Raw genomic sequence first — 25154 nt, 5'->3', positions numbered from 1 at the left:
ACATGTTCACAGTATGTCTGATAATATTTTTTCTTCTGGAGAAAGTCTTTTGTTTTATTTCAGCTAGAATAAAAGCAGTTTTTAATTTTTTAATCAAAGTTATTAGCCGCTTTTAAGCAAATTTTTTTCAATAGTCTACAGAACAAACCATTGTTATACAATAACTTGCCTAATTACCCTAACCTGATTAGTTAACCTAATTAACCTGGTTAAGCCTTTAAATGTCACTTTAAGCTGTATAGAAGTGTCTTGAAAAAGATCTAGTAAAACACTATTTACTGTCATCATGGCAAAGATAAATAAATCAGTTATTATGAGTTATTAAAACTATTATGTTTAGAAATGTGTTAAAAAACACATTGTTAAACAGAAATTGGGGAAAAAAAACAGCGGGGCCAATAATTCAGGGGGGCTAATAATTCTGACTTCAACTGTATATAATAATAATAATAACTACAAAAACAACAATAGTAATAATTCTAGTTGTAATAAAATTGTAAAAGATTTATTTATTTGCGTGTGTGTACATAAATTACGTCTAGAGTTAACAAGCTTTAATGTTGTAAAAATGTTTGATTTTTTTGTCTTTCCCTCCTACCCTTAGCTAATCTGATTCTGCTTTAATTCAGTCACATTTTAGCCAGAGGAAATCATCACCAAATTGCTTCCTTAATGGCCACGCACACCTTTTTTAACATTCGTTCAAACTTGTGCCAGACTGATCCTTTCTTAAAAGGGTACGTGTAAAAGCACACTGATATGCATGTCAGTTAAAGAGCAGCGATCTAAATGAGAAAATGTGAATTTCCTCTACCCTTCTGGCATCATTGTTGTTGACTGTAGGTTTTGGACTGCTGCATTGTGTCTGCATAGGCTTGTGCTGGCGGCCGCCCAGTGTGTGTGTCAGTTTACATACGACAATGTGTGTGAGAAAGATAGTCTAGTGGAAATGGCAGAAAACCGAGTCATAGTGTGAAAACCATATCCCGGCACACCAACTGGATTAGTCTGGATTACAAGTCGGCACATTCACCTGAGGCCAAGGTGGGACAGGAGCCCACAAACCTGTAGGGCACCCCGAGGCCCTGCCACAGCAACCAGAAGAGCACGTCGACTCTGCCAACCGGCGCTGTAGGGGTTCACAGTGTCTTTTTTATTCAAATGTGCCTGCTATTGATCAAGCCGTGCCAGTGACAGATGTCTCTGTGGCTGTGCGAGTTGAAGACCCTATTAAATCTCTAAAGGTTAGAGAGAGACAGACAAAACAGCAAGAGATAGATGCTTAAGTGAATGGACACCTATGCTGCTATCCAAATCACCTTTTTATGCCCTATAAGTATATACACTTTGTGATGAATAAGTACATACTTTTGATTGTGTAGGAGAAAACAAACTTTAGGACTTACATGGGGGAAATAAATATTGAACATATCACCTTTTCTCTCAGAAAACATATTTCTAAAGGTGATATTGACTTAAAATTTTCCCCACATGTTGGTAACAGCCAAATCATATATGCAAAGAAAACCAATTTGTATACATATGAAGTTATGTGTGATAACATGAAGTACACAGGGAACAAGTAATGAACACACGAAGAAAGGAAGGTGTAGAAATGCAGTGAAAGCCCAGATAGCAGCTGAAATCTCTCATTAGTTCTTCAGCAACCCTCTGCCGTTTGTCATTGTAAATTAATATTAGCTGCTTCAGTCCAACATCTATATTATCAGGATGATGAAGATGAAACCAGAGTGGACATTTCAGCTTGACAATGATCCTAAACACAACCAAGGAAACTCTCGAATGGTTTCAGAGGGAAAAAATCATGCTGTAGAATGGCCCAGCCAATCACCTGACTTATATCCAATAGAGAATACAAAATAAGGATCATATTTGATAGACAAGAACCATCAAGGTTTTTACACTGTTGAAGTATGAGAAAAAAAAATCACACCTGAGCAATGGATATGATCTTATTCTCCATATGAGAGTCGTCTTTAAGCTGCCATCACCAAAACAATTTATTAGTATTTAGTAGTATTTTATAAGTATTAAATACATTTCAGTAGTTCAGTAATTTCTCCTTGTGTCATTCCATTGTTATGACACATAACTTATTTTTCAGATTTTTTAAATTTGTTTTATTTTTATGTTTGCCTTGTTTTTTTTGTTGTTTTTTTTTTTTTACCATAATCAGGTTCAATTTCATATCAACAACTTCTTTAGAAATATTATTCCCAGAAAAAAAAAACATGACATGTTCAATACTTATTTCCCCCACTTTACTATCTTGTCATTAATGGATTTTGTTGCTTTGTTATGTGCCCTTCACCATGTGTCATTCACCATGTCTCTTCCTCCGCATTCCTACCATATTGGAGATGCTGTTGCATGTTAATCTGGGATTTGTGGTTCTTTTGTTCAGCAAGATGTCATTTGATGTCACTTCCAACATTGTGGCTAGTTCTGCTTCCAGTGAGAATAGCACAGTACTACCTTATGTGAAATATAAAAATAAACTTTGAAGCAATTTTACAGCACAAAGTCAGCGGGAACCCAAGCAGTAAAGTTTATTTCTGAGATAATATTAGCTTTTGAGGGAAGCATATGATTTCTTTTGTTTGTTTTTTATAAGCTGTTTTCAAAGTGAAAGGCAGTATTTTCAGATGTTACAAAGTTATGGAGAGAGTACTATAAAAATGTGTATGATGTATGTTTTTATATATATATATATATATATATATATTTATGTAGGGTCAGAATTTGGCGTCAACAACATGACAACATGGATCCATCCTGCCTTGTATCAACGGTTCAGGCTGGTGGTGGTGGTATAATGGTGTGGGGGAGATTTTCTTGGGATATTTAGGCCTACAGCACCACAGCCTACCTGAGTATTGTTGCTGACCATGTCCATCCCTTTATGACCACAGTGTACCCATCTTCTGATGGCTACTTCCAGCAGGACAACGTGCCATGTCATAAAGCGCGAATCATCTCAGGCTGGTTTTTTGAACATGACAATGACTTCACTGTACTCAAATGGCCTCCACAGTCACCAGAAGGTAATTCAATAGAGCACCTTTGTAATGTGGTGGAACAGGAGATTCTCATCATGGAAGTGCAGCAGACAAACCTGTTGCAGCTGTGTTTTGTAATGTAATGTGTATTCATAAAGCGCATTTATTGTGTATGGCCATACACCCAAAGCACTTCACAATCATGAGGGGGACCAGTGTGCAGCATCCACTTGGATGATGTGACTGCAGCCACAGGACAACATCGCCAGTGCGCTCGCCACACACTAGCTATTGGTGGAGTGGAGAGACAGTGATAGAGCCAATTTGGTGGATGGTTATGATTGGGAGGCCATAATGGGTAAGGGTTGATGGAGGGAATTGTAGTACGCTAGCATAGACTTCATTATTTCACACACATTATAAACAAACATATTTGAGCTTCATCTTTTTCCTTAAATGGTAGTGGGCAAACCCATTCAAAAGTCTATACCATCACCAGCATGAAAGCTATCCGTTACAAAACTGCTCAATTGTCATGATCCTTGACATTTTCTTGGGACATCCCTGCTTCCAATTTCTATTGGAAATTATAAACAGTCTAAATAACTTTTGAATACTCTTCTAGACATACTCATTTGGGATGCCCAAATGATTTTATCCATATATTATTTAGGATGGATAGTATATGAATCATGTCACAGCAATAGCCAGGCAGTGAAAGAGAAAAATACAGGGATTGAGAGTGATCTCTGACAGACCTTGGATTGGCACTTGGAGAAATGGGTTGAGCTGGAGGTTGACAGTTGCCCGCCTCGCTCCAATTTTTCACCCAGGTCACCTGATTATGCAGAGGTGCTGAAAGGCCAGACAGTCTTCTGGTGTTTATATCCAGCACCGGGATTTAATTACAGTCCTTGTTTCTGGGCTATCGGTCGGATGCGTCAAGCAGATTCACCCCGCCTATTGATTCTGCAGGCAGAGGAAAAAAGAACAGGGATTCAAATCGATGGTACATTTCACGTCTAATGAGACACCTGTGTTCGTTTCGTCACCCTTAAAGGGCTTCATATTTCCAAACGGCTTCATTTTGTACTCTGTTCCCTTTCCCTTTAGCGTTAGCCTCTGTGGCTCCACAAACAATAGGAGATCGATCTATCTTCAGCATCGTTTCTCTTTCTTAGTGGCACTGCTGGTGGAGAGTATTGACGACTGAAAGTTTTGTCATTGGTCAGACGTCTTTAAAAGTTAAGCTCTTGGATTTTGTTTACATTTGTATCGAGCAAGTTTTCATGTACCTGGAGCACAATGAATTCATTTTTAATGTTACTATTCTGAAATAATAATAATAATTAAAATAAATACATTATAAATATATAATGTATGTATATTGTAATATTGTACTATAAATCTTTACTATCTAATCAAATAATTTACATAATATAATATATTATTAGTAGATATACTATCATAAATATAAACATTAGATGTGGCCTGCCCTGTTGCTGTCTATTGGAATGATTGCGTCAATAGAGCCGCCATTTTAGTACAGGGTAGCACTCCTTTGAAATGAATGCGGGACCAAGCTGCAGTAGAGGACTGTGGCCATCCAGAGCCAGAGATATACACATATATCTATGATTGGGAGTTTTCCCGGAGGTCAGTATGCATTTTTTTTTCAATTACGAAAATTGTTATTTTACATCACTTTTCTACAATGATGGATAAGTGATCGCATAGGCACTCCTGACAAAAAGCTTGTGTATGTGTGTATGGAAATGTACTATCCTCCTTCCTGTTAAATTTGATTTAATCGGTGTCCTGAAACTCCCACTTTCACTTCTCATACTGATGGAGGGAGCGATTCGTTTGTGACTGAATCTCCGTTATGAACGACTCGTTCACTTAGCCGACAATAATACAAGTTTCTGGCACCGCAGCATCTCGTTGTCATATTTCATTTACATTGTTTGATGATTTAATTCAACAAAACTAGCATAAGCCGAGTATTTAGTGTGAGTTGGTGCTATTTTGCCTAATGGGGATTGGAATAAGTGACTGTAATATCATCAATAACGTTACCTGTTTAGCACAAAAGTTCACAACATACAAAAACGTAAAAAAATAAATCTTACATATGAAATGTTCTGCCTTTGTGCTTTGTTTTCTTTGTTCGCTCATTACTACACCCGTAGACAGCGCTAAAGTCCAGCATCTTCACGTAGTAACACTGTCTTGACTAGTGCAGTTGAATGACATTTGTCTTGGGAGCCCTGTACAAATGTGGCGGCCCTATTGACGCATGCTCAGGGTCCGTATGCGATATCTATTGTATATATCTATGGATATACTACTACTAATAATAATAATCATGATGATAATTAAATATTATATTATATTATATTATATTATATTATATTATATTATATTATATTATATTATATTATATTATATTATATTATATTATATTATATTAAGCAATAGACCAAACTTTTCAAGTAAAAGCTTGGTGCACAGTGAGTATGTTTTGCTTTATAAGGTCAGGTATCATTCTGAAATTCATCTTCTATGTCATTATAGAGCACTATGCAGGTCACAGATCAATTATTTGAAATGGAGGAATGTGCATTGTGTAGGAAATGCTAAAGTGGTTTTTGATTTGAGCATAGCTTACAGTGTAACCGAGCTGTCCTGACTCAATTACATATTTCAATGATTCAGCACCTTACGGGAACCTATATCCACAGAAAAGACCATCTCCGCTATCAAGAACCCTGGAGTGTAGGTGCTTTTCGCACTTCGAGGTTCATGCACTGATAAAGCGTGGTGTGAAATTTAAGTACTGGATAACTGAAGCTGGTTATTTTTGATTGACAGGAAGTATCATTCTCGGACCGCCCCGCCTATATCACGAACTGCAGGAATTGCAGCACGACCTCTCAGTAGTTGAGCAGGTCACTCTGCTTGTGGGAACTTTACAGGGAACGTATCAGGTAAACACTCTTCACTACTACACCTACAATGAGTCAGTAATGCATTTGCTCCCTTAAAGAGTCCAAAAATGAAAATAAATATATTCTACAAATATGATTATATTTCTACCGGAAATATAATTCCAATGTGTTTTTAGAATAAAGAAATGTATACTATACGGGCAAAACTAAATTAATACTCATGGTTCCTCACATGTTGTAATTAATTTTGTTAAAAATGAGATCGATTTTGTAAATAATTTTCAGTTTCTTGCACACACACCAATGTCAGTGTTTTGTCAAAAGTTGTGAGTATGTTTTTTTTTGTTTTTTTTTTTTGCCTCTCATAGTGCTAGCTGCCATTGACTTGCAGTTTACAAACCATCAAAACCAGAGTTTTACCTAAAAATCATATTTGTTGTTCTACTGAATAAAAAGTTACATCCTTAGCTAATTTATGATGTAGAGCGGAAACAAATGTTCATGTTTGGGTGAACTGTCTGTACTTAAAAAAAAAAAAACGTATAAAAAAGTTTTTGTGAACTTCTGGCTTCTTTTAATCCTAAATTTGGGGTTGGTTTAAAAAAACTCATATTTAACAGAGAAAATAAAAGTAACTTTGTGAAATATTTAATGGATTTTTGTTTTAATTTTTTTTTTTATGTAATTCATTCCAGAGAGTGGAGAACTTAATGTTTGCTAGATTTTACAATCTTCATTGTCAACTGATCTTTCAGAAATCATTGTAAACGTCATAATATTGTCAATGTGAAAGAGTTGATCTTATTTTTTGTGGAAACTGATTATAAATGTCTTAATCGCATAAAAGTCCTTGAATAAAAGTAGCTGTTTCTTTCCAACTTTTTAACGGTAGTAATTGTATATAAAATGTATACACTCAACGCCCACTGTATTAGGTACTGTCCAAATGTTCGTTAATCAGCCATTTCAATTCAATTCAATTCACCTTTATTTGTATAGCGCTTATACAATGTAGATTGTGTCAAAGCAGCTTCACATAAAAGGTCATAGTAAATAGGAACAGTGTAGTTCAGTTTGTAGTGTTTAAGTTCAGTTCAGTTTAGCTCAGTTCAGTGTGGTTTAATAATCACTACTGAGAGTCCAAATACTGAAGATTTCTAATCACGTGGCAGCAACTCAATGTATTCAGGCATTTAGACATGGTCAAGACAATCTGCTGCAGTTTAAACCGAGCATCAGAATGGGGAAGAAAGGTGATTTAAGTGACTTTGAATGTGGAATGGTTGTTGGTGACAGATGGGCTGGTCTGAATATTTCAGAAACTGCTGATCTACTGTGAATGGCCAGACTGGTTCGAGCTAATAGAAAGGCCACAGTAACTCAAATAACCACTCGTTACAACCAAGGTATGCAGAAGAGCATCTTTGAATGCACAACACGTTGAACCTTGAGGCGGATGGGCTACAGCAGCAATACACCACACCGGGTGCCATTCTTGTCAGCTAAGAACAGGAAACTGAGGCTACAATTAACACAGGCTCACCAAAATTGGACAAAAAAAGATTGAAAAAACGTTGCCTGGTCTGATGAGTCTCGATTTCTGCTGCAACATTCGGATGGTAGGGTTAGAATTTGCTATCCACAACATGAAAGCATGGATCCATCTTCCTTGCATCAACGGTTCAGGCTTATGGTGGTGGTGTAATGGGGTGAGGGATATTTTCCTGGCACACTTGAGCCCATTAGTACCAATTGAGCATTTTGTCAACACCACAGCCTACCTGAGTATTGCTGCTGACCATGTCCATCCTTTTATGACCACAGTGTACCCATCTTCTGATGGCTACTTCCAGCAGAATCACGCGCCAGGTCATAAAGCACGAATCATCTCAGACTGGTGATGTTCACTGTACTCAAATGGCCTCTACAGTCACCAGATCTCAATCCAATAGAGTGTTTGGCATGTGGTGGAACGGGAGATTCCATCATGGATGTGCAGCCGACAAATCTGCAGCAACTGCGTGATGCTATCATGTCAATATGGACCAAAATATCTGAGGAATATTTCCAGTACCTTGTTGAATCTATGCCACGAAGGATTAAGGCAGTTCTGAAGGCAAAAGGGGGTCTAACCCGGTACTAGTAAGGTGTACCTAATAAAGTGGCTGGTGAGTACATTTAATTACAGGCTTTAAAATAGAGATTTCCTGTGCTTTTGAATAAGTAAATTGAATTTCCATTAAGAAAAAGCTGTCCAAAAATGATACAAAAAACAAAGTTTAGGTGTCAAGGTAGAATATATTGTGCATCAAAACAAAAGAAGTATTAGTTGCATAAGTTGCAGCCATATGGGAATGCAAGGAAACAGCAATTTCAGAGTAATTAAGTTGTGATCAAAGTTCAGCAACCAAAGTCATGGATTGTCAATTGATTATCTCAGTGTTCTCTTGATAACTGGATGAGAACTCGAGGAAACCTTCATAATCTGATCCACAGCTGATGTTCAGATGGGAGATAACGCTGAACAGCATGCCTAAACAACACAAGGCCGCTCTCAAATCAGGACAGCTCCCCTGATGCCTTGACAGCCACTAAGCCAATACAAAAACAGCTAGATTGCTTCTTTTACCTCTGAGCGTTCTGTGAAAACAGTAGCAGAGCTTTGTCTTGCTTGATTTCCTGACCAGAACCTTGCTTTCTGGCCTCTTTCCAAATGACTAATTCCTACCCACAATCTAATGAAAATAGAAAAGTGCAATGAATAGTGGAAGGCTGAACTTTTAAAGACCTCATTGATTTTGGAGATGTATTTCAATTGGATTTGGCTTTGGGGAGGTGTGAATCATTTTGCTTATATGAGGGAAGCCTTTATTATTTCACCAATACTCGCAGGCCAAAAACCACAATTAACATGATTTTTTTTTTAATGTTTTTAATCTGGTATCAAGGGCTTTTTATATATGGTTGGCTAAACAATGCCACATTTCTATTCAAAGGTATGTGCATATTTGGAAAATAAATCAATTTGTGGTGTTTTTTTCAGCAAGGATGCAGTGCTTTCATCAAAAATAACATTAAATCCATTTATAATTGAACAAAAAATATAGATTTATATTTAAAGCTGTTAGTTTAAACCTCCTGTACATAATCTTTCATCTTCAGTTTTACTAAAATGCTCTGTATTTTTGTTAAGAAATTATTGCAGTAGTCTATAATTGTTCACCACTTTTTGGATGTTACCACTCGATGTTCATAATAAAATCACTGAAACTGTAAATGCTTGTTGTCACTATTTGCTGCGTTTCTAGAATCTGAACACCACAGTGGCACAGGACTGGTGTTTGGCACTGCAAAGGCTGATCCGCATCAAAGAAGACCAGATTCAGAATGCCAACAAGTGCCGTTTACGACTGCAAGTTCCTGGCAGGCCAGACAAGTAAGTAAAAAGGAAAGCATTTTCCTTGAAAAGGGTTTTCATGAGACTGTCAAGACCGTATCATTCACTCAGTTTGACATGTCAGTTTGACATGTCATGACATGAATTATATAAAAGCATTGTTAATATTTTCTTGACCTCATCTACAGTGGTACAAATAGATTTTTTTAATTAAAATTTCATTAAATGTAATTGGCGCTGTTCAGTATATTTAGGTAGTTTTGACTAAAAAAAGGTCATAAATATATTAATGACCCACTGAGATATGCACAGTCAGTGTTTTTCAGCCAATGATGAACTTCCGGTGAAAGCTTAATGTGACTATTTTTAATTTTTATAAGGTTTATTTTACAGCATTGCTGTTGTAATGCAATTCAAATATAATCAGTTAAATAGACTTCAGCATTCATTTAGTTGTTGAAAGATGAAAGACGGTTTAAACGCAGGCACCATCATTAGCAGCAGGCTAGCACAGAAACACCATTAAAAATACTGGGGTAAAATTTAATTTCCATATTTTTAAGACATTGTTGTTGTTCTAAATTACAAAACAGTAAATAACTGAGCATTTCTACCTTTAATTATCTTTTTGGTCAAAATGACTGCATGCATGTCTGCAATTTTTCGCTGTGACTTTAAATATGCTTGTCTTTTTTGCCTAGCAGCTTCCTGCTAACATAAACATAATTTTCCCATAGCAAAAACATAAATTACTTTAGAGATATCTTTCAAAACAGCATATTCTGTGCTGCGAAATAGCTCCTATTTGAAAGTGAAAGTAAAAGCGAAGCCCAGACCTTTGCGCGTGTTCTAGTTTCTTAACTACATATTTCTAGGCTGTATTACCAAAAGGATAATATTTTTAGGGTAATTATGTCATAAAATATGACGACAGACATTCAAAGCTTAATTTTAATATTTCAATAAAGTGTTAAATGTAAAAATTCCGTGACAATGTGATGTTTTATATGAGAATAGTCAGAATGACCAGGAATGCAATTCCAATAGTTACATAATTCTAGTTCCACTGTTAATATAGCCTACTCTCGTGTCCGTGTTAACACAGAATGAAGCGAGTGCATCGATGCCCATTCTGGCCAATCACAGACATTTCTGCACAATGGCCTTTTCAGCTCATGCTGATGTGCTCTCTCATTGGCTGCAGCTCGTCACTGCATCTGACCGCATGTGGGGTTGAGTCGGCCGACTGCTGTGGAATATTCAGCATGCTAGACATTGGATTTCCGTCCGCGAGGTGTTGGCGACGTGTTAGCGTGCCTCTTAGATGTGTTTACACATAAAGACTGCTGAGCGAGATGCACCCGCAGATTTTTTCCCGATCACAGCCTGATCTGGTGGTGAGCTCATTAACTTCTAAGTTGGGTTCAAGTCAGGCTCAAATCGGGCTTAAAATCCTGTAGTGTGAACTAGGCTTAACTGGTCTGTGTGCATATATCCTATTATAATGGCCTCATGACAATCATGTTTATGGCAGATTTCTGACAATTTTGGGGTCTTGGTAATGTCAAGTTGCTGTGGCAAAGACACAGACAGGTTGTAATGCATGTATGTCAAGTTGTCATAACAGAGGCATTTCAAACAAAGTTGTTTTTGCATTTAAAATGACATAAATGAGTGAATGACACATAAGCATGTATAAAATCTTTTTAATATTCATAATGTATCATGTTGGGAGGCACAGTGGCTCAGTAGTTAGCACTGTCGCCTCACAGCAAGAAGGTTGCTGGTTCGAGCCCTGGCTGGGTCAGTTGGCATTTCTGTGTGGAGTTTGTATGTTCTCCCCAAGTTCGTATGGGTTTGCGCCACAGTCCAAAGAAATGCGGATAGGTGAATTAAATAAACTAAATTGGCCATAGTGTATGTGTGTTTCCCAGTACTGGGTTGCAGCTGGAAGGGCATCTGCTGTATAAAACATTCACAGAGGTGGCAATATTTTAGCATCCTCAAGAAAATGTAAAGCAACCCATCTAAGGGTGCTTTTACACCTGTGGATCAATTCTCTTGTTCCGAAACAGGGGTTAAAATTGTTACAATGTTGCTCTTTATTCTTGGTGCGGTTCACTTTCACATGGCAAAGTTTCTAAACGGACCAAAATAGTTAAAACAAGTCACGTGCGAGTAAACTGTCATCACTTTGGTCAGAGTTTCACGGTTTATTTTGCAGAGTCCTGCTCAGCTGTCATGCGCCCTTATTTTAATTTATGATGATGAGCAATAAGACATTATAAGCGAAAAGCTGCGCTTTCATTTTGAATGTTAACACCCACAGACGTTGTCACCAAATATAAATCAGAGGTAAGACATTGTTATACATAGCCGTTGGCTAGAATTATGCATTATAGGCTTCACATTATTGGGGGAAATAACAAATAAACCAAGACTGCTGTTCGGTCAATTTCCCTAACGAATGAACAGCTCTCGATAATATTTCAGCATGCTTTTACTTTCATATTTAACATGAAACGCACATTTACCGGTAGGAATGACATCTTACTCTACTCATAATTCTCTCTTCATATAGCCAGATATGCCTGTTACACATCCATAATACACGTTCATATAGCCAGATTGTATTGCTTTCTCACTACAATCGATCTGCTCCAGAGTTCGTTTCAATCGACCCGAGACCACCTCATTCAGGCAATCTTGGACCGATTGATTTGGCGCGGATCCGAGCGCGATTCCTGTATTCACATATGCCGAAGGAACTGCAATAACTGAGTAAACGCGTCAGGTTCCGAAACAAAAGTTTAGGTGTGAAAGCACCCTCAATGTCTTCAGATATTCCTTGAAGTGTTATCCAATCTAATAACACATTTTCTTCCTTATCGTTTTCTTGATAGATTAGTCTTGCCTCAAGAAAGAAATGTCATGTTGCTAAAGAGCTTTTGAGATCCAAAGTTTGATTACACCCAAAGTTAAATTCAGACAGACAGGCTTAGAAAGTCCTGCATACATTCTCCAGAGCAGGTGATCCCAAGTGGCACTGAAACATAATGGTCGATGACAAACATGTTAATGTTCATCTGCAGCAATGTTAAGATGATGAAGGAGCCTGGCGCCATGTTAATTTCCCATAATGAAAGCACATTACCCGGCTTTATTTTGTGGCATGAGTTAAAAGCCTGCCCCTTGTCACCTTTAACGAAGCCGAGCAGCAAATTACAAGCCTAATAGCATGACGGGAAATCATTAAGTGATAGTTCTCCGATTCGGGAGATCAAGGAATGCTGGAGGTAAAGTTACACAGCCCCCTTTCAGTCTGGGAAGTGCTACATTATGGCTAGTCATCGAGCTTATTCAATTCATTTAACTTAGTCTGGGAGCTGCTGTTTCCCATTTGGAGCGGTAGTGTCATTTCTCTTTGATGCGCAGACAGGGGCTTTAATGTACTCTTATTATGTCACATTAAGAGTCAGTGAGTGTAAATGTGTCAAGGCGGAGGCTGCACATTTTTCACAGTGCACTGCACCTGAATGTGCTTATCTTAATGATGCAGAGTGAGAGCGGAAACTTCACTCATAGAATCGGCCATGGAAGGAAGAGAAATGAAGACAGATTAGTGCAGGATTCGGCTAAGAAAAGAGCTGAGGAGAACATGAGAGAAGAGAAGCAGACAGGAAAAAGAAGATAAACTGCAAAGCTCATATACTGTAGCAGCTGACGTTCACTTAACCTTCATGTTCTGTCGAGATTATGTTTGGTAGCACTTCAGCGATGTGCATGTTTTAATATTAAGTCATTTAAAAACTAACCTGCAATTTTACCTTCAAATAAAGGGATGGTTTATTCAAAAATGAAAATTTGATGTTTGTTTACTTAACCTCTGGCCTCAATGTTGGTAAAAATATTAAATAAAATAAATCTATTCACTAGAACATTCATTCATTCATTTTCTTTTCGACTTAGTGCCTTTATTAATCCGGGGTCACCACAGCGGAATGAACCGCCAACTTATCCATCACATGTTATACACAGCGGATGCCCTTCCAGCTGCAACCCATCTCTGGGAAACATCCAACACACTCATTCACACTCATACACTACGAACAATTTACTGGTACCACATTTCTTTGGACTGTGGGGGGAACCGGAGCACCCAGAGGAAACCCACGCGAACGCAGGGAGAACATGCAAACTCCTCACAGAAACGCCAACTGACCCAGCCGAGGCTCAAACCAGCGACCTTCTTGCTGTGAGGTGAGAGCACTACCTACTGCGCTACTGCGTCACCTTCACTACAACATTAAAAATTATTTTAGCTGAAACCAAGGTGCCTGGTGATTTCGTAAGATTCAAGACAACAGCTGCAATTGTAACAGAGGCCAGCTAGTGAAGTGCTGTGCAGGTAAACCTCACTCTGATTCTAGAGGCCATGGTCTTTAGACTCCTTGTTAGAGCAACAGACTCCCATGCAGAGAGTCACTGGTAGGACCAGTGGGATCACATTGGTCCTGTGACCCAGATGGGAGTAAGGATTAGGAGGAGTGACTGTAACAAATCAAGGTTATAATAGGTTTGGATTTTTATTTTTTATTAGGATATTTGTTAGGTGCAAGATTTAAAATCATCTGAATAAATATTGTATAATAATAACTCAACCATACATTTTTTGAAACTTGTATTGAGAGGACACATTACCACTACCATTTACCTATCCTCAAATTCAAATACAACAGCACACAAGAGAGCAGTCTTAAGTATAATATATGTGCAAGGCTGCTTCTGTGCTTTTGGGGTTAGATACACAGTAGTAATGGGAAGTTCAGATCTTTAACGCGAACCGGATCTGAAGGAGAACCTCCTCAATCTGGCCAATGGCATCAGAATTACAGACTCTGAGGTGCTTTACGGGTCAAACACCTGGCAGCGTAGTAAAATAGAGGTACTTCTAAAAGACATACAATAAGCTTATGTATTAAACACGCTGTAAAACCCAAAAAGTTCAGGTAACTCAAAGAGCCCAATCATACACCTGGTGCAATAAGGCGCAAGATGTGTTTCAACGACGTGTTGCTATTTTCAGACCAGCGCAACAGTAATTTTCCCATTATCCACCATGTTGTTTAAATAGCAAATCCATTTGTGCCACTTTGTGGACTCATGAGTGTTTCGGTCTAGATAAGAGGCGTGTTAAGGCGCATTGTTGGCGCGTTGCTATTATAAAGAACTAAAATAGACTGCACAATAGGCCAGCTAAAAGCAGGTCTAAAGTCCAGCGCAGGGCACGTTAGTTGTGCGCCTCCCTTTGCTTAATACACACAGGATGTACAGCAACACACGAATATCTTTACAAATGAAAAAGAATTAAAGGAATAAAATATTACATATGGGGCATTTATTCATTTGCTGGAAGTTAACACTGAATTTAGTTTCAAAACAAGTCTTTGTGCTTAACAAACAAAATTAATTATGTAGGCTAATCGACGTCTGTGCGTACAACACTTCTCCTTATCCACGAAAGAGGGTGAAAGTGAAAGTAAAGAGTAAGGAGGCTCATTCTCTCATTCTTGCACTGCAGATGGTCTGTTTAACTGTTTTCCCGCTAGTAAAGCGCTCAGATTTTCCACTAACAAAGTCTGCCATGTAAATAGCAAATGCGCCATGGCGCGACACAACTGACTTCTAAAGGGAATGGGAGATGAGAGTCTCATTGGTTTATTCTCAAAACACACCATAACTCATTAAGGGAATAAACTCAACCCTGTTAGATCATGCACCATGGCGCAAAGCATGTTTTTCCATCCTTAAAATAACAAAAATGGATTCGGACATGCCCTTAATGCTTTTGCGCCCTGCACTTTGGACTTTGCGCCTAGATCGTTAAAATAGAGCCCAAACTGTTTGAGGAAACCGAATGCAACAAAACATTTAAGATCAAAAACTAATCCTAATGGGTACTGTGAACTTAATCCATTCAAGTAAACTAAGTAATTTGAGCACAGTAAAACCCAATATATGAAGAGAACTTAAACCAATTGAGTACTGTAAAACCCAATAAGTTAAGGCAACTCAAACCATTTGAGGAAACCGATTGCAATAAAGCATTTGAGTTAAAAAAAACTAATCTATAAGAGTACTGTGAACTTACTCCATTTAAGTTAAAGTAATGAAGTATTTAATAAACTCAGTACCTTCAACACTGAGTTCAAAACTCTTTTCAAATGAGTTGAATTAACTTTCATTTAATTTTAAATTAGCTACACTCATTTCATTTGATAAAGTTGACTGTTGGGTTTTACAGTGTATATTTTATGGAAACAAATTAAGTTTTAGCTATAATTTTAGTTAGTTTTAGTTCTTGTTTTTTTCAAACTCTCGTTTTTTTTTTTTTTTCTTCAGTTAACTAAAAAGATTTTAGTTTATTTTTTGTTAGTTTTCGTTGATTATAATAACCTTGTAACAGAGGCCAGCTGAACCTCACTCCTCTAAACCTGAGAAGGTGCTCTAACAGCAGACACTCGAGGCCATGGTCTTAGGTTCCTTCTTAGGGCAGAGAGATTTGCCGGTTCAATCTCAGCTCGGAGCGAGTTGGGTGATGTAGGATCTGTGGAGTTACACTAGCATTTTAAAAGTCCTAAAAATAAGGCTTCACAAAATTTACATCCCTGGCCAGGGCTAGGAAATCCTACACCCACCCGGACCATTCTTTGATAAATGAACTGGCTGAGGTTTTCGCAAATGCCAGACAAAGGGACCGCATAGAGGGTGTGACTCTTCACAGTATGTCAACCATTTACTACTTTATTTATTCTGTCTTTTCTGAAGAAGATGTTTAGAAGGGATTGTTTTGGGCTTTGCTGTCAATGGCCAGTGATTATTGTGATTATTATTACTGTGTGATTATTACAGTGATTATTATTTCAGCTGTATTTTGTTTCAGTGTGTGTGTGTGCGTGTGTGTGTGTGCGTGTGTGTGTGTGTGTGTGTGTGTGTGTGTGTGTGTGTGTGTGTGTGTGTGTGTGTGTTTAACAAAATAAATAAAATATATATTTTCATTTTTGGGTGAACACTCCCTAAAACTGTATTTCTTGTAAAATAAAGATTTGCTACATGTGATTAAATACTCTTGAGCGACACAGACACGCATCATACTCACCCTTTTTCAAATCTTTTTTTGCACAGTAGCTAAATCGCAACCTTGACTGTGCATTATTGTCTTATAATTTAATGGCTTATTGTCAGATATTTCTTACTTTTGGCTTTAGATAACCATAATAGCTTTGTCTCTAAGACCTCAAAGAGAACAAGAGGGTTTCAAAGAGGACATTCTTTCAGGCTCACTTGTCAAAAAGAGCATATTTACATGAACTGTTTCAACACAAAACATGTCAAAAACTTGATATTTTTTCTTTCATTTGATCCTTGCTATCTGAATACAAAGACAAATAGTGCCCTGCAAACTGAGAGAGGAGGTACAAGGGACTTATTTTCTGCCTTGGCACATGGAAGAGACTTTGCAAACGTTTAATCTCCATGTGCTTTCTCAACCTAATATGACAGCCCAACCAGCCCTGAGCGGCTCAGTACCCTGTAGTCTTCCCAGTATCTGTCAGACCCCTGCTCTTCAGGCCTGCTCAGTTGGCTCACATTCTGCAGAATCCACAAGAGCAATCTGCTCAGTCAGATGTTCACCAGAACCCCTGCCCTGTTTCCAGAACAGATCTTCCAAAACAATCTCACTCCCTGAATTTTCCAATGTTCTGCATCAGCCTGCTGTGATGTCAGAAGGCATTCATGTCATTGGGACAGGGATCTAAGATTCAGCTCTTAATCAAAACTGCTTTTGTTTTTAAGAAAATAGCAAAATAATTGTATTAAATTGTGGTTGCAGTGGCAGTTTAATGAATCTCCTGCATGCAGTGTGACAAGTTTAGGCTGATTTAGTGGCCGATTACTCCAAACTCAGATTTGAAATTGTAAGTTGCACTTCACTGGTTTTTTGTTTACTTAATAAAAGAGTAGTGTGTTGTGCTTTTTATTTAGTAGTGCAATCAATGGTCTTTGTACAGGAGTGCATGACATCAGGCATCTTTTCTGCACAGAGTTGACTTTTTTCAACTGACAGAGCAACAGATCACTTTATCAAAAACACATGGGGCAGCAAGTGGTTTGATTGCGAGGCACTTGGGGCACATAAACAGCATACAAAACACTCGCTGTCAATAGAAAACAATTTTATAAAGGCATCTCTGTGTAATCAGGGCCTTAAGAGGATCTCATGCTATGTCTTTTACAATTGTAAACATTGTTTTCTATGAGGGTACGCACACTGGCCCCACTATTCAACGTCTGTTCATTCACGTTGCTTTAGTGATGTACAGAAAACAATATAAAGACGGGGCACAGGATGGTGCAGCGCAGCATGGCACCTCTGGTGTGCAACTCAATTTAGACTGATAGAGTTGGGTCTGCGATCCCCCCCAAAATTTATGAGTCTCTATAGAAGCGATGGTCTTATTAATAAGCAAAATTTGACGTGGAATTGATAAAATTCTAATGATACCCTACCCTAGCTGTGAGATTTAAAATCAAACAGCACTGCTGGTATAATGTGACTCCTAGGAAAATGATTCTTTTTACTGAATCAGAAACATACAGCAAAGCTAACATAATGTCAATCCTGAATGAATAAATCATATTAGCCAATTTATTTTCAGAAAAATAAAAAACGTATCCCGACCAGTGTAAATTGATTCCTGAATGAATTATTGTACAAGCCACTATAACCCGTTCTTTAAATAAATCAACAATATTCAATGCTGTCTGGCATTCAAATTGCTTTTATAAGCCAAATCTTTTCCCAATAATAACAAAAACCATGGTAATATGATTCATATGAAACTATTTTACTTTATTGAATCAGAAACATAAAGCACAAACAGTGTAATTTGTCTTTTGAATCTTGATCAAATGGCTTGTATGGGCCAATTGTTTTTTTTTTGTTGAATCAAAAACTATAGCATTTGTATCCTGAACAAGTGGCTCTTATGAGCTGATTGTTTGTGATGAATCAGAAACCGTCATGCTAGCAGTTTAATTTGAATCCTGAATAAATGACTTTCATGGGGCAATTGTTTCTGGCAAGTTACGAACACACAGCACGAACGGTGTAATTTGATTCCTGAACGAATTATCGTAAGAGCCGCCACAGCCTGTCCATTTTAATATACAAAATATACAGTGTTGTCTGAATTCAAATAGCTTTTATGAGCTTAATTTTTTTTATTTCACTTTTATTATATTTTTTTCATTTATTTTACTATGTGACTAGTGCAGTTCAATTCCTTAAAGGGATAGTTCACCCCAAAAAGGAAAAAGCTTGTTTGACTTTCTTTCCTCTGTTGAACACTAAAGAAGATATTTTAAAGATAGCTGAAAACATGTAAATATTGCCTGTCATAGTATTTTATTTCTATTTTATGATTGGCATCCATAGCAAAAAACAAAACAAAACAAAAACTATTGCAGTCAATGTTTACATGTTTTCACTTTGATCAAAATTACGTCATAACTTCTTTTGTGTTCAACAGAAGAAAGAAACACATGATTGTCATAACCACTTGAGGGCAGTGTTGGGCACGGTCTTTTAAAAAAGTAATTAGTAATAGTCACTAATTACTTTTCACAAATAGTAACTGAGTTACATAATTATAAAAGTAACTAATAACCATGGAAAGTAACTATTGTGTTACTAAAAAATATATATAATATGTGAAATGACAATAAAATAAATATAAAACCTTGTACACTAATCTACACTATTTTACTGTTGTATTTTACTGACAACCATCAAATTCAACATATCATTATAACTATTACCATTACTATAGTTGCACAATAAAACACAATAGATAGTTTAGAACTTTAAAGTAAAAGTAGTGTTCTCAATTCTCAATTCTGGTAGCACACATTTTATTATCAGTGACAGCAATGATGTTGTAACGGGGGAAATGGTAACTCATTTGATTATTCGTTACTGAAAAAAGTATCGACGTTAGTAAGTAAATTATTATTTTGGGGTGAACCATGCATTTAACAAATGCTTTCAATTATTTTGTTCTACAGCAAAACAAACATTAAAGGGCTCTATTTTAATGATCTAGGCGCAATGACTAAAGCGCATGCCGCAAAAGCATTAAGGGTATGTCCCAGTCCAATTTTGCTTATTTTAAGGATGGAAAAAAACTTTCTGCGCCCCAGCGCATGTTCTAATGTGGTTGTGTTTATTCCTATAATGAGTTATGGGTGTGTTTTGAGCAGAACGTGTATTAAAACAATCAGAGTCTCTGATTCAATCTCTCATTCCCTTTAAGTGTCAGATGCGTCTTGGCGCATTTGCCATTTGCATAGCGGACTTTGTAAGTGGAAAAGCGGAAAGCTTTACTAACAAGAAAACAGTTAAACAGAACAATCTCAGTGTGGGGATAAAGAATAAGCCTCCTCCATTCAGCCTCTTAACTTTCCCTTTACTTTACTTTTACTCTTTACTTTACTCCTTTACTTTCAAGGATAAGGAAATGGTGGAAACTCACTCCACTCAAGACACCCATTAGCCTACCTATTTAATTTAGTTTGTTAAGTGCAAAGATTTGTTTCAAAACTATTTCTAAATTCAGTTCTAATTTCCAGCAAATTTCCACTGTGGTCAAAAAACTGAGTTATATACAAACACACATCCTGTTCTTATACCCTATATGGTCCAAAACCTGACAGGTGGACAAATCTAAACTTGTTTTCATTTAAACAAATATAAATGTGCATATAATAAATAAAACTGCTAATAATTATAACATTATACAAATGTAAATTGTCATGAATAAACTGAAAAAGCCCCCCGATGTGAAGAAGGCAAGGAGCTAGTGGTTGTTATATTTATCTAGATAAATATAGAATATATATATGGATTAATTTTATTTTTTTTATTTTAAAGATATTTGTGTATTGGTGTACATCCTGTGTGCAACAATGTCTAAGCATTTGGACAGGCATAGGCGCTTAACTAACGTGCTCTGCGCTGGATTTTAGACCAGCTTTCAGTTGGTCAATGACGCTGTCTATTTCAGTTTCTCAAAAGTGAACACCCATGAGTCCACAAAGGGGCGCGAATGGATTTGCTATTGAAACAACATGGCACAAAACGCGAAAATTAGAGTTGCGCTGGTCCGAAAATAGCCACAAATCACGCTAAACGCATATTGAGCCGGGTGTATGATAGGGCCCAAAATGTTACTAGTGATCCCTACATTTGGCAGTATCAGTAGTAAATAAAATCCACAAACATTTGTTAAAAAAAATCTAAAATAATAATAATTGGATCTATCAAGCAACCAGAATAGAATAAACTTAGCAGATCTGTCAGATCTGTAGTGCTCCTTTTGGCTGGTGTTAACTGAATACATTTCACAACATTTCCAGATTTAGTTTCACCCTCTTTCCCCACCATTTTCATTTCTCTCTCTACTGGTTATAAATAAATGTTGGTGACAAGTCCAAACAGGTCTTGTTAATGATAAAAGCAGAACATGGTTTCAGAGAGTACACACACACACGCGCACAAAAAAAACAACACCTAATTTTCAAACCATCTTTCACTTTTCGTTACACATTCACGAATCCCCTCTCTCTCTTTACCCATCGTTCTCTTTAACAAACACACACATAAAAACCCAAGGAGAGAGTCATTTCCCAGCATGCATCCCCTGTTCTTTGTTTTTCACCTGCTGTTAGTCTAGGAGCCTTTTCTACCATCAGATAACTCCTCTCAGCGAGGCGCAAAAGGGATGGTGACACGTGGAATTTCAAAGCGCTGCCACAGAGGCTGATGAACATTCATGAAACCGGATAATTAACATCACCCATTCAACTTGCTGCAAATGCGGATCTGCGCCTACGTGTCCTGCCTGTTACACATTGACAAAAAACATGGCGGGTTGATTGAGAATGAAAAATGAATATAGTACACACACAGATGGCTGGAACAGAGGCGAGGCTTCAAGTTTTTCATGCTCAAATGTTGTTTTTCTTCTAGGCCTACCGAGATCTGTTCCGTGCACTGTATTTAAATGAGCTGTTTAGCCATACAAAATGCATTTTATGTGGTGTCTAGTGGGCTTTTCACACCAGACATTTTTAATCCTAGATCATTCATACCACATACTAGGTTAGTATATAATCCTAGGCAGTCAGGTTTCAAAATTGCACACTGCGTATTTGTAAAGCTTGACTTAATGATTTTACATTTGAGCAATTCCAGCATTATGAATGTGACATTTGCAGTAAAAACTTACAACATGAAGTCACAGAGAAAGTATATGTAAACGTTAGACTGAAACATCTGTTTATATTTTCCAAAACTACGAACCACAGAGTTATGGGGTCAGAAAAATATAAATCTGTAAACATATTTTATGTTTTAAATGAGAACAATAAACTTGGATGTGATGTAAACTTGGAGTTTACAGAATACAACATACTTTGGAGAAATTCTGTGAATTAAACTGCACTGCTCAAAAGAAACAATGCTAATCAAAAGGAGAAGAGTTGGCTCACTATAGAACAAAAGTCATTTATTTATTTATTTATAATACATTTTTGCATTTATTAAGGAAAATGCCTTGTTATGGATGTGACATCTCTCCTATATGGATGTGACAGATGTGAAATTGGCACTTGCATGACTTTGGTAAATCAAATATAATTGTGTGAAATCATTTACGGAGACATTTTTGAGTATTTTTGCAGTCCTGTTAAATACAAGCCTACACAAAAAACTTAGGATTTTGCTATTTTAGTGATTACTATATTTTTTCATGGTTGACATTTGCTTTTAATTGCTCATTTACATTTTGCATGTTCATGCGTTCGCTGTACTGTAAGTATAACTTACTTTGGCTTACAAGTATAGATTTTGTCCTGATATGCATTTCCTGAGAATCAAACTCAAGTGATCATCATGAAAACAAATATTTATGGGTTCAGTTATATTTTATATATTTTATATGTTATAAACCCACAATATTGTAAAGTACTCCTGTTATTCCATTTGCTTTTACTGTTATGCTTAAACACTGAAATTACCCACAGTGTGAAAGGGCATGAATTAATGATGTGGAAAGAACTTTTTGTGATTGGTTGTCTTTGACTAAACAACTTCAAAACAGTGCTAGCTTGTTTGATTGACCTGATTTTAAAGCGATGTTTACCCAGGGTTGAGTGTGAAGTCGACAGGTCAATTAATCAAGAGCCATCTGTGATTTACAATGAACTTCAACAATTTGCATGTTTATTAGATTGGTAACATTAACTGGACAAATACAGATTGGCCACCTAGCTTCTGAAACAGTTACTACTGTTTTGCTTGCATGCGAAAAATTGTATATAAGCTCTTAATGATAAGAAAATGAACTGAAGCAGTTTGTGATTGGTTGTCTGTGGCTAAACAACTTTAAAGCAGCACTGTTAAAAATCTTGCTATCTTTTTTTGTTGAATCAAATGAACTTTTCTAGTCATCTCAACTTGCATAAATCAAACTGACTGAAATATTAAACTAAGCAATGTATAACTTTACAAATTCATTTGAAACCCGTTAAGCTTATTAAAATAAGTTAAAAGAACATAACAAATATTTGTCATTACATTTCTTACACTGAGTGCTACTCGCTTATGGGGAACTTAATGGTTCAAGACAGCCCTGAGTACTTTTTTCTTAAACTTTTAACAGATTTGTGTGAGTTGAGCATCAGTTAAGACAACATTAGCACCTGTCAGGTTTAATAGTGGGGAAAACTGAATAATTTTGAGCTTTTGTCTGCTAACTTCATCTTTCGGGTTTAAAATAATTTTTTGGGCGGGATCAAAATTGATGACATAGTGCGAATCTGCTAGTGGAGTGATGATGCGTCAGTTTTTTATAGCTGCGTTTTCTTATCCTATGAGAAGACCCTGCTTCTTAATTATTCATGAGAGCACGTGCTTTTCTAAGGCAAGGCAGACATGCCAAGCTGTGAGACCCAATGACTGAGACCACTTCTGCGCACAACACAGGTCTTATGTGTTTGTTTCTATGATCCACAGGGTTTGTTGCATGTTTTTCCCTGCGACGCTGTCAAGGCCAATACAGTAAAGCTGTAGGTTTGCAGCAAGCATTTTTGTCGAGAGAGCTGTACAGTATGAGAATTGAAGAATGGAGGACTTTGTCTGTTATCAGTTGAGTTTGTTATCAATCAGACGCATCGCCTAAATCCGTGCTGCTGTGTTCATCTATTTTTAAATTCTCCGGATTACCGGCAGGGATAATGGTTGAAATAGCTAGGACAATAGGCCTGCTGCACTGCTATCCACTGTGTCTGCGTTTAGACCTGCAGATTGAGGAGAGAAGTCCTCTTCATTTATAGTGTTTAAATAAACATGATTATCTTTATAATGATATAACAAATTGTGGTTATGTGTATATGAAATTACGAATAACAAATGTTGTAGGACATTAAATTACTTACTGTTTATTTCTTCGCATTTTAACTTTGTAAACTCTAAAATCTAATTTTGTGAGCCAACTGACAACAGTTGTTCACCCACCCTTTTTTCCTCTGCTCAGCTGGCCACGCCCACTCCTACCTCTGCTCGCACCACTCTACGCCTGTCATGAAGCATTTTTTGAATTTTTGAAATTATGAGGTTGACTTGAACCAAAGAGCTTAGAATGACCAAGAGGCGACACTCAATAGAACGTTCCATTGCAACAGCAGCGCCCAGCAACAGCCCTGGATACTGCCATTTTGGAGTGAAAGCGGTCAGCTGTCCATTGGATCTTATTGCTGTCGCAATGGCAAGCAGCTGTTTTTTTTTTTTCATTTATTCATCTAAAAAGCGCATTAAAACAGAGATACAACCTGAAAGACGACAGTCACAATCATCAGCACTTTTAATAGTTTATTAAAAGTTTAGTTTATTAATAGTTTATTTTGGAATTTTCATTCCAAAATGGCCGCCGCACCATCTAGTGGCTGTTTCCCAAATCGCACTTGAGTGTCGCCTCTTGGTGATTCTATGCTCTTTGCTTGAACCGAAAAGAGGGGTTTCGTAGCCCTTCAAAAAGGCCTTAACCTGGTTTTAAAAAGATATTGACCTTGGATTAAGTGTGAAATTGACAGCTCGTAGATCTTAAAAATAATAGGCATAAGGGTTTATAGAGTATATCAGGACTGCCTTCTCCAGAACCATTTCCTGTGTGATTTACAGTCTCCACCATTCACCACAGAGCTTCAATTGGTATATTTCATATTTATGAAGTTAGTAAAACTGATTAGGCATAAAACAGATTGATTAGGCAAATACAAAACATTTAGTGTTGGTTGTCTGGTTTCAAAGCAATACCAACCGACCGAATTGTTGCTTGAGCCCGAGATTTAAAAAGGCCTTAGCAAGGTTTTAAAAAGCTGTTAACCTGTGTGAAATTGACAGCTCAGTTAATCTAAGGGATAACAGGCATAAAGTTTATAGAGCTTATAGGCATAGAGGGCCTTTTCCAAAACCATTTCCTGTGATTTACAGTCTCATCCAATCATGGCATTGGAATATGCATTTTTATGAGGATAGTAACATTGATTGGATGAAAATGGCCTCGTAGTTTCTGACTTCTGAAACACTACAAAAAATCTTAAATGAGTCTCAAAAATAATTACTTTGCTTAATGCGTTTCCTTTCAATGTTTCTCTGAAGTAGAA

At 37.1% G+C, this 25154-nt stretch overlaps 1 protein-coding gene across 1 annotated transcript in view; it reads left to right on the top strand.

The window, feature by feature from the left end:
* The window catches only part of arhgef10la (Rho guanine nucleotide exchange factor (GEF) 10-like a), a 248459-nt gene that overhangs the window by 106297 nt on the left and 117008 nt on the right, over positions 1–25154 (top strand). Inside the window, exons 18-19 of the mRNA XM_056467799.1 lie at positions 5895–6010; positions 9280–9407. Coding sequence (XP_056323774.1) covers positions 5895–6010; positions 9280–9407 — 244 coding nt within the window. The remainder of the gene's footprint in view (positions 1–5894; positions 6011–9279; positions 9408–25154) is intronic.

Source organism: Danio aesculapii, chromosome 11 (genome assembly GCF_903798145.1).
Source record: "Danio aesculapii chromosome 11, fDanAes4.1, whole genome shotgun sequence".
Taxonomy (NCBI): Eukaryota; Metazoa; Chordata; class Actinopteri; order Cypriniformes; family Danionidae; genus Danio; species Danio aesculapii.
The sequence above is the reverse complement of the archived record's forward strand: the minus strand, read 5'-3'. Positions and strand labels throughout refer to the sequence as shown.